The sequence below is a fragment of the Phyllostomus hastatus genome, unplaced genomic scaffold, assembly GCF_019186645.2.
Source record: "Phyllostomus hastatus isolate PE091 unplaced genomic scaffold, TTU_PhHast_1.1 phas_contig_80, whole genome shotgun sequence".
Taxonomy (NCBI): Eukaryota; Metazoa; Chordata; class Mammalia; order Chiroptera; family Phyllostomidae; genus Phyllostomus; species Phyllostomus hastatus.
The window spans coordinates 562,758-572,664 of record NW_025333960.1 but is presented as its reverse complement, the minus strand read 5'-3'; the positions used below and the strand labels follow the sequence as shown (position 1 = coordinate 572,664).

Here is a 9,907-nt window from a genome sequence, read left to right as displayed (position 1 = left end):
TTAAGAAATAAATTATGAGAGACTTTCACAGAATAAAACAGAATTTCACAGTCCCTGCTTTATTTTTTAATTTTTTTGGTCACACATGCTTGAAAAAACACGCACACATTACCCTGGCTTGTGTGGCTCAGTTGGCTGGAGCATCATCCCATACAGTAAAAGGCTGGGGGTTTGATACCTGGTCAGGGCACATATCTAGGTTACAGGTTTGATCCCGGGTTGGGGAATGTGTAGGAGACAACCAATCGATGTTTCTTTCTCTCCCTATCTCTAAAATGAATATGCATATCAGAAAGAAAAAAACATGCACACACTTACAAAATACCCAGACATCAGGAAGTAGAAGGGTATAAAACAAGGAGCAAGGTTTCAGAATAAAAGAAAATCAATCAAATATTGAAAATTTCTTTGTTGAAAACACAAAGATATTTTATTTTTAATAAATTTAAGGTTTTCTTTGTTAAAGGAACAGTTTAGGGACAAGAACTAAGCTTCCTGTGTTGTCTGAGGCAGGACCTGGCTTCTCTTCCCTGAAGGCCTTTTGAAAAATACAGACACCAGCATTCACTGACCTCAAAGTTTACAGTCCCCCCAACGCACACCTGTACACACACCTGCCATCTTTAAGTGCAGCACCCTGGGCCCATCATGGAAACAACTGGCAGGGGTTACAGAGCATCCAGGATGTGGTCAATTTTGGTGACCAGCTCCTGTCGCTTTCCTAAGATAAACTTCTCACTCTCGATGTACGTGTCTTTCTTGAGCTTGCCAGCCACCAGCCGCTCAGCTTCCACTGCAGACTTGAGCACCAGCTCCTTGACCTGTGCATCCAGTTTCTGCATTTCGCTCACCTGTCCAAGGAAAGAGCAAGGCAGGGTTTGAGAACTGTCCTCTCACCCTTACTCAGCAGGACCCACCAACTCCCATGCTTACAGATTCCAGAACTCCCAGACTAAAGGGGCTGGCTGTGAAGGAAGACAGGCTTGGCTTCAAATACCAGCTTCATCCCCTACAAACCCTGTTCCTTCAAGCTCTGACTCTTGTGAACAAGTCCATTCACCATCTCTGGGCCTTAGCTGTAGAAGAGTATTGTTGAAGAGTGAATGTAAAAATATATGAATTTACCTAACATGGTGCCAGGTACACAGTAGGTACTCTAGGAACCTTCATTCTCATCCCTTCAGCTTGCCAAATTGGGTGCAGGAGTTCATATAGACAAAACACCAATGGCAGGGTGTGCCCACAGGACTGAATGACTTCCATATTATCAAAGACTCACTGTCAGACTGAAGACTTTTATAGTCACATTGACTCAACATTCAATAAATATTTAGTGAGCTACAGTGCTAAGCATAATTCTAGCTTCTGGAAAACACACTAAAGACAGATAAGGTATCTACCCCTCAAGAAGCTGACACATTATATATACTTAAGCACATGAATAAACAGTTTCAAAACATGATAGATGCTATGAAGAAAACAGCACAGGGAAAAGAGAGGGAATGCTGGGGCGTGGCACATAAGGGGGGAGGTCCAGAACTCTGAGGGATACCTCCAGGGGGAGGGGAAGTCCCCATCCTCATTTACAGATCACAAGAACTCACAGCATGTCTCAGGCAGGATTCTTAGCACTTTATATGCACTGAACTCATTTCACACTCACAACCACTATGAGATACTAATAGCATCCCCAGTTTACCTGTGAGGCAACTGATTTAGAAAAGTGAAATAACTTGCCTAGGATTACAAAGTCTCAATCATAGCCTGAATTCAAACCCATTCTTCTAAGTCTAGGTTCTTCTTACCTTGTTCAGTTTGGCTTCCAGGAGAGGAAGCAGGTGGTTTCAATACTGACCATGTGGACAGACAGTGTTATAGAAGCTGGCAGAGCTTTCTCCAAACCCAGTTCACATCCAAGACACCAAAACTTTTTGTTTCATCATAAAGGTTGACACCATGCCACAAGTCTACAATTGCGTGAGATGTCACCCCACAAGCCAGCAGTGAGCAAGAGCTGCCTGGTTTCTGATCCAGGCACAGTAGCTGCACGATGCTCCAGACAGTTGGGTACAACCCCCTAAATTGGGTTATAGCAGGCAACAAGCCAAGTGACTCAGTGTTGGCATGCTGACAGACACTTACTTTGTCACACAGGTCAGAGCCCTCTGTCTTCAGCCTGGACTGTAGCAGTGCTATCTCACTGGTTAAGGCCTTGTGTTCTGTCTCCAGGCTCTTCTTACCACTGTTGAGAGTGGATACATCCCGGGATTGCTTATACCTATTGACAGTCTCGTCAAAGTGACGGTAGAGACCTATTCTCTTATTGACCAGGGTCAAGACCTGTTCTGTGATGCAGGCAACCTTCATCCTGGCTTCTGCAGCTGGATCCTGGAGAAGAGATACCATGTGTGATGAAACCAGGCCTGAGCCCACTCCAATTTTCACCTGCTGAAGATCACCCATCACCAATTGCACAAACAAAAAAAAGGCATCTTCTGCCCTGGCCAGTATGGCTCACAAGGTTGGACCTCATCCCCCAAGGGAAAGGCACCAGGTTCAATTCCCAGTCAAGACACATGCCTAGGTTGCATATTTCTAGTCAGAGCGCATAAAAGAGGCAACTGATACCTGTTTTTCACATTGATGTTTCTCTTCCTCTCTTTCTCCTTCCCTTCCCCCCCTCTCTAAATTAATTAATTAATTAAAAATCTACCTTCTTGGAAAGTCAGAGAATTAAACTCATACTAGTACTGAACCTGGACCAGTTCAGCAATGGGTAAGAACAGGACATGAGAATGAAACAGATGTTCACTTCAAAGTCCAGCAGGGTTAGGCAGACAAATGTGGAAAAGGGTACTAATGCCAGACTGCACCATGGAAAGCATAGAGTACTCAGGAAAGAGAAATCTCAGCTCAGGTCAGAGAAGGCTTCCAGATGTTCATTGTCTCTTTCCTTAAAAACTTAAAGGGTTTCCCAGGGCCTAAAGGAGAAACCCAAATTCCTTATCTTACCAATCAAAGCCCATTAGGTGAGGCCCTACAGACTTTCCCAAATCATCTCTACTAACAGACATCTACTGATGTCTATTAAAGACATCAGTATTAATTCTATTTTAAATAGCATATATATTCATCTCCTAGCTCTCTCTTTGAAAAGGCTTAGAAGCAGTTATAGTCCAAGGGCAAAGATCACATCTAGCTCACAGATCATGGTCTCAAGGTACCATTCTGCAATAAAAGGAAGCAGGGGTCCTTGGAGGAAGTACAAGATATGCCTGAAACATGTTACTGTGCCAACAATAAGGAAGTGCTCAAAAAAATTGGAGATGTTAAAAAGACTATCAACTCTGGGACAATTAGAGCATCAAAATAAATAGTACCAGTGACCCTGGCCGATGTGGCTCAGTTAGTTGGAGCGTCATCCCGTAACTGAAAAGTTGCGGGTTCAATTCCCGGTCAGGGCACATACCTAGGTTGCGGGTTTGATCCCCACCCAGTAGGGGCACATATGATTCCTGGTTCAGGTGCATACAGGAGGCAACCAATTGATGCTTCTCGCTCGCATCAAAGTTTCTCTCTCTCCTTTCCTCTCTATCTGAAAGCAGTGAAAAAATATGTCCTCGGGTGAGGATAAATAGTACCAGTGTACAATAATTCATGGAACATAGTAAAAACCCTTGAATCCAAAAAAAAAAAAAAAAAAATCAACCAACTAACCAATCAACCAATAGAAAAGCCTTTCTTTACAGAATACCAACTAATAATGTAAAAGGTATCATAGTTTTTTTACTACCATTCTAAAAAACATATTCAGAAAAGAATCAATAATGCTACAACAGGTGAATGTATATGAACATATTTATCTAGCCTCAAACAAATTATTAATTATAAAGAAAAAAATAACTTTACAGTGAAGAAACCAGGCAGACAGCAGGCAAATAGAGCATCATCACTTTATAGTGTTCTTGCCAAAAATGCATAATCTCAACTTAATCAGGGAGAACAAGATAAATGTAAACTAAAGGACAATCTACAAAGCCTGTCTCTAAACTTCAAATACATGAAGGTCATTAAAGACAAAAGCTAAGAAACTACTCCAGATTAAAGGAGACTAAGGAACTAAGATAACTAAATAAACTGTATGATTCTCAATTGGATTCAGAAATATGAAAAATAATTGCTATAAAAGTTATTACTGGGACAAGCAGAAATGTAACAACATTACATTTCCTGAATTTGATCACTGTCATGGTTATGTAAGAGAATACTCTTATTCTCAGGCTGCATACATGCTTAAGTATTCAAGGATAAAGGAGCACAAATATCTGCAAACTTCTCAAATGGTTCAGGAAAAATGATGTACAGAGACAGGCTGAATGTTAACTGATATATCTAGGTGACAAGCATACAAGAGTTATTTTTATCTTTCTTGCAATGCATATAAATATGGCATTTTTTTTAAAAAATCAGTAAAATGCCCTGGCTGGCGTTGAGCATGGACTGCGAACCAAAGTATCGCAGGTTTGATTCCCAGTCAGGGTACATGCCTGGGTTGCAGGCCATGACCCCCAGCAACCGCACACTGATGTTTCTCTCTCTCTCTCTTTCTCCCTCCCTTCCCTCTCTAAAAATAAATAAATAAAATCTTTAAAAAAAAAAGCTTTTCCCTATGTTTAAAAAAAAATCAGTAAAACAAAGCAATTTTTATTAACTTAAAAATAGGGCTATTTCATAATAAAACTCAGATTCAGCCCCTTCTGCAAGACAAGATTTGCCAGCAGCTATCCCAAATGTACCACCTTGACCCTTGGGCAGCTTCGCTGGTCTATGGAGCCAGCTGGATCAACGTGTTTGTTCGCATGCACACTACTACTAAGCACAGGTCCCCATGAAGCCCTCCCTGCTATCCCACAAACTTTGCACCTCTTGCTGAGTGCCTTTCCCCACCTTTTCTGCCTATTACTCCTCAGGGTAGCCTTTTCAGGCCCACAGGTCCCACCACCAACAGCACACACTATGCTGGCTGCCCTGTTCCCACAGTACTCACCACCATTAGCAACCTGTGCGTGCTCTGTGACCACAGCAACAAAGTATCTTTACATAAAAAATTAGCAGAAGCCTCAGGAGAGAGTCTTCTGGGCCACAGTATTCTGCCTTGGGCTTGGGATAACCAACACTCAGTAAGGCTAGTAAAACACATATTCAGGGTGCAAAATGACTATGTGACAAGAGAAAGAAGAAAGCTACAAGCATACCTTTGTGATAGAAAAGTCCAGCCTGACATAGATGATGACTGTGAAGAATAAGATGTAGAAAGCAGCCACTACCAGCAGGGGCTCCTGCAGCATGAGCACTTTGTTGAACGTGTAGTGCACCTATGGGAAGAACCAAGAAGATGGATTTTGACAGGCCTACAGGTTCTCAGAAACCTGGAGGCCAAAAGAGTTTTACCAAGCCAACAATTATCTGGGCTGTCCCACCTACCTACCCAGCCCTAACCCTAAAGGATGCTATGTTCAAACCACCCCAGCCCAAGGAGGGAAAGATGGGTAAGTCCTGGTCTCCAGCACTCATTGTCTGGAAAGGGAAGTGTAGGAAGCAGAACAGTGGAACCACATACCACAATGTCCTGAATGTGCTGTTCTACCAGATTTATTTTGTAGGCAACAATCACAGGGCGGCCAAATGTGTCCAGGTAGGTGTAGTGCAGCTCATCTGGGGCACGGCTGATTTCATAGGGACTGTCAACTTGGATGTTCCTAGAGTCATTTGGGAATAAAATACAGCCTCAGACAAATTGTACTGACCAACTAGGTTTATTTAGGGTTGGAAAATTCCAAGTATCAAGGGGCCTTTCAGGATCACTAAGTTCATACACCACTCTGCTCTCCTTCTAGCACCAGGGAACACCCAGCCACTTGAGACAGCTGACCCACTGTTGGGAAGCCCGAGTATGAGACCATTCTTCTGCTGAGGGAGGCAACAACTGTCGGTCTCCCTATACCTTGAAAGCACAAGGGCTCACCAATACCGGCCTACCCCTGGACTCACACAGCTCACAGAACTCTGTGTGCATTCTACCCAACAAGAGCCTCTCAGAGACTTGAAGAGATACCTGAAAAGTTACTCCAAATGTTGTCTTCTCATATGACTGAAAACTTGTTATAGGGTATAGTGGACATACCCTGATTTTGCCTGCACAGACTCATTCTACCTTCTCCTAGTCAACTTGGAAGAAATACCCATTCACCAATGAATGTCCTCCATAGGAAGAACAATCAAGGTTACTCTCCTTCTGATAATCAGAGTAAACAAGTAACCTAACAGAGGCCAATTAAATGTTTCCCTTTACTGTGAATCAAGAGCAAATGACACAAAGCCTACAAAAAAAACATGCTTGTCACTTATGCCAAGAGCAGGTGCCCCTGTGGGTGTCCATCACTTTCAGCCATCTGAGGTCCTGAAGATGGTCTGGCTCTGGCTTTCCAAAGCCTAGCTCCTCAGTCTATGCTGTCACTTAATGATATTCCTTACCCTTCCAAACTCATTCCTCTCTGCTTAAATTGGCCAAAGACAGCTCCTACTGCTTGTAACCACAGAACTCGAATACACCATCTAAGATTCCCCCTCCGCACACCTTTCTGAATCTAGTCTAAGGAACCCAGGATAAAATGACGAAGCCACCGTTTCATTACTCTTCTTCATTCTATTAACGTAACATTAGGGCTACCTGACTGTACTGACTCTAAATTATTCCCTGTTGCAAATCGTCCCATCAGATTCAGGCCATCACTCTGGCCTGCTAAGGTGACTTTGGATACTGCTCCTGTCATACAAAGGTACTGTGTTTGAGAGATATTTCATAAATAAATCTTGTTCGCTCATTTGAATCTAACTTTTCTATTTAAACTCCTGTCAGAAGGTCCCTACAGGCTTCACAGTCAGAGCTATGGACTGAGCACTTACCCTGTGCCCTTTGAACACATAGTTCCCTTGAGGTACCGAGGGCACCATCAGAGAAATGGGGAGCAAAGGAATAGTCACACTCACCTGGCTCCTTCAGGCAAGATGATCTTTACAGTCAGAGAATCTATTACTTGCTCATCAAACACATGGTCCACGAACCTCATCTTCAGTGCATACTGGTCACCTGGAGGATTAAGCAAACACATGCATTGATGTGAAAAAATGAGACAGGAGCTAGAGGGAAATACTGGATATGAACTCTCCTATCTCACAGAGAGGAGTAAAGATGCTACCTAATGTTAATAGGCTACGAGACTATGGAAGACAGAGGTGGTGATGGCAGCATAGATTCTGGGTCTTCCCCAATTTCCACATAAAGGTGGAGCAACTAGGTAACAAAATAAGAAACCCATGGACCATGCTCACAACAAACTAGGTAACAAGGAATCTCCATGAACCTCAAAATATAAGGGTGTGGTCCACAAAATACCAAGAGCCACAAGATCTACACATTATTAGTATCTGTGAATAAGAAAGCAAAGGGAGGCAACAGGACAACCATAGACCTGAGAACAGAAGAACCCTTGACAGATAATAGTGTTCACTAAAACCCAGGACTCCTACACCCTGCATGGTGGGTGAGTAAAATGTACCCACAGAAGATCTGCAAGTCTAGAGCAGTCTAGTCCAGAGAACTTTTAAAAGCCTATCTGAACTCTCCTTTCAGGACAGTATCATATACTAAGAAAAAAACTGCTGGAAGAGAATCAAAATCAAGCATAATAGGGACAACAGAGATATGGGAAAACAAAGCCAGAGAAAGCTCAGAAAGCAAGCCAACATATTTTTTAATACTACACTAAAACAACAGAAAATTAGGCAGTTAAAATTATTCCTCCTAAAAGTTCACAGTAAAAATGAGCAATGGGCCATGGCTGCTGTGGCTCAGCGGACTGAGCACCAGACTGTGAACCAAATGGTCGTCGGTTCAATATCCCAGTCAGGGCACCTGCCTGGGTTGCAGGCCAAGTATCTGGTGGGGAGTGCTCAAGAGGCAACCACACATTGATGTTTCTCTCCCTCTCTTTCTCCCTCCCTTCCCCTCTCTCTAAAAATAAATAAATAAAATCTTTAAAAAAAGAAAAATGAATAACAGAAAAGCATAAGACTCCCCTTTTTAGATTGTTATATTTAAAAACCTCTACCATGACAACTACAATTAAAAATAATTTTAAGTTACAAAAAAATAACATCCCCAGAGAAAATAAAAGCATGGCAGAAGACATGCCCAAAAAACCAACAAAAACTATTCTTATTATTTCACACCAATCTAAAGGCATTATGAAAATGACACAAGTCATCAAGAGCAAGGTAAACCAGATTTATAGAAATTCAGAAAAGCAACAGAACTCAGGAAAAAATTTAGAAATAAAATAAAGTCATTTTAGAAATGAAGGCTAAACTAGAAGGAATGTGATTGAATAAACAGATAATGTCTTATGATAAAAAGGTGAAAAATAGAAAAACTTAAAATGAAGAAAAGACACAAGAGAAAGTGCCAAATACTGAATACTGAAGACAAAGATTCAATATTGACATAATAGGAGTCCCAACTGAGGAAAACTTTCAAAAAAGTTTGATATTCTAAATTGAAAGACTATAATAAATAGCAACCACTGCAATGTTCTAGCAGAAGTATCATACTTTAAAGAAAAAAATTTTCAGCATCTAGATAAAATGAGTACATGACTTATAAGAGAAAAAAATCAAATTTTCACCAGATCTTTATAGGGACACTTTATGCTGAAAAAAAATGAAGTAATATATTTAAAATATTCAAGGAAAGAAATGAAAGCCAAGGATTTTATACTGAGGAAAAGCACAAAAGGCACAACCTGTTATCAACCTATAAGAACTCATCAAACCCTTCCTGTGGTATCCACTTGAGGATGAGCTCCAGATCATAAAAATGGCTAAAGGTATCAGTCAACATAAAAACTGATGGTGAGTATTAAATGTAGTTATCTGTAGAACTAAGACAGGTTAAAAAAGGAGAAAGTATACTAAGTAATGGCTATTTTTTTCTGCTGTATATATAGTATATATACACAGTACACCAAAAAATGGCGTACTATGGAGAAATGAAAGGATATGCAAAAAAAAAATTAACTGTTTTCAGTAATCATATTGGAAAAGGTAGTATGACTACTTTTATTGACTGCTGTGTATTAAGTGTGGGCTAAAACAAGTGGCTATTTATAAAATATTCCATCATCCTGTATCCTTCACAATCAGGATTCTCAATATGGAATTAGATATAGATAATATATAGAAGCAAAATCTCTATAGGTCATTGTTATACAAAGAGCTCAGGTCAGAAAACACCTCAGTGTATTGCTTGCTGAATCCAAAGAAATAACCCAGAGGACTGGCTGTGAAAGACATGGGTTTATTAGGACTTATGTGTGCCCTGGTGGCAGCTGGCCAGTGAAGTTTTCCATCAAGTCTGACCTGGCTTACAGAGAGACCACATTGGGAGTGGCTAGTCAGTGAAATTACCACAACCCAAACTTTTCCAGTACAGGGTTAGATAGAGTAAAGAAAACAAACAAAGAGGGTATGTAGAGTGACCACGTGAAATCAAAATGTGAGCTGTTTCTCTACAGTTGTTTACAATATGGGCGCACATTCAGAAGCAGTTTCTCCCTTAACCGAGGAGCTGGCCAGATTCCCAAAGTCTTACAATCCACTTACAAATGGCCTTCACTATATTCCCACAGGTTGGAGGGGGAGCTGGAGCTTGGAAAGGGGACCATGTTCCCATATGCCATACAGTCATACTATAAGTAACTGCATGAATTAATAAATTTTTAATCCAGAGATAATACATACCTAGCTCTATTAACTGAAAAGATCTAGAAATTAACCAACCTAAGAGCAA

General features: G+C 41.1%; 1 protein-coding gene across 1 annotated transcript in view; it reads right to left on the bottom strand.

Moving 5' to 3' along the window:
- Positions 1–407: 407 nt before the first annotated feature.
- RPN1 (ribophorin I) overlaps positions 408–9,907 on the bottom strand; it is a 40,314-nt gene continuing 30,814 nt past the window's right edge. The window contains exons 6-10 of the mRNA XM_045850353.1: positions 7,051–7,150; positions 5,621–5,759; positions 5,256–5,375; positions 2,143–2,388; positions 408–851 (exon numbers count right to left, since the gene is read on the bottom strand). Of these exons, the coding sequence (XP_045706309.1) occupies positions 669–851; positions 2,143–2,388; positions 5,256–5,375; positions 5,621–5,759; positions 7,051–7,150 (788 nt within the window). The 3' untranslated portion in view covers positions 408–668. The remainder of the gene's footprint in view (positions 852–2,142; positions 2,389–5,255; positions 5,376–5,620; positions 5,760–7,050; positions 7,151–9,907) is intronic.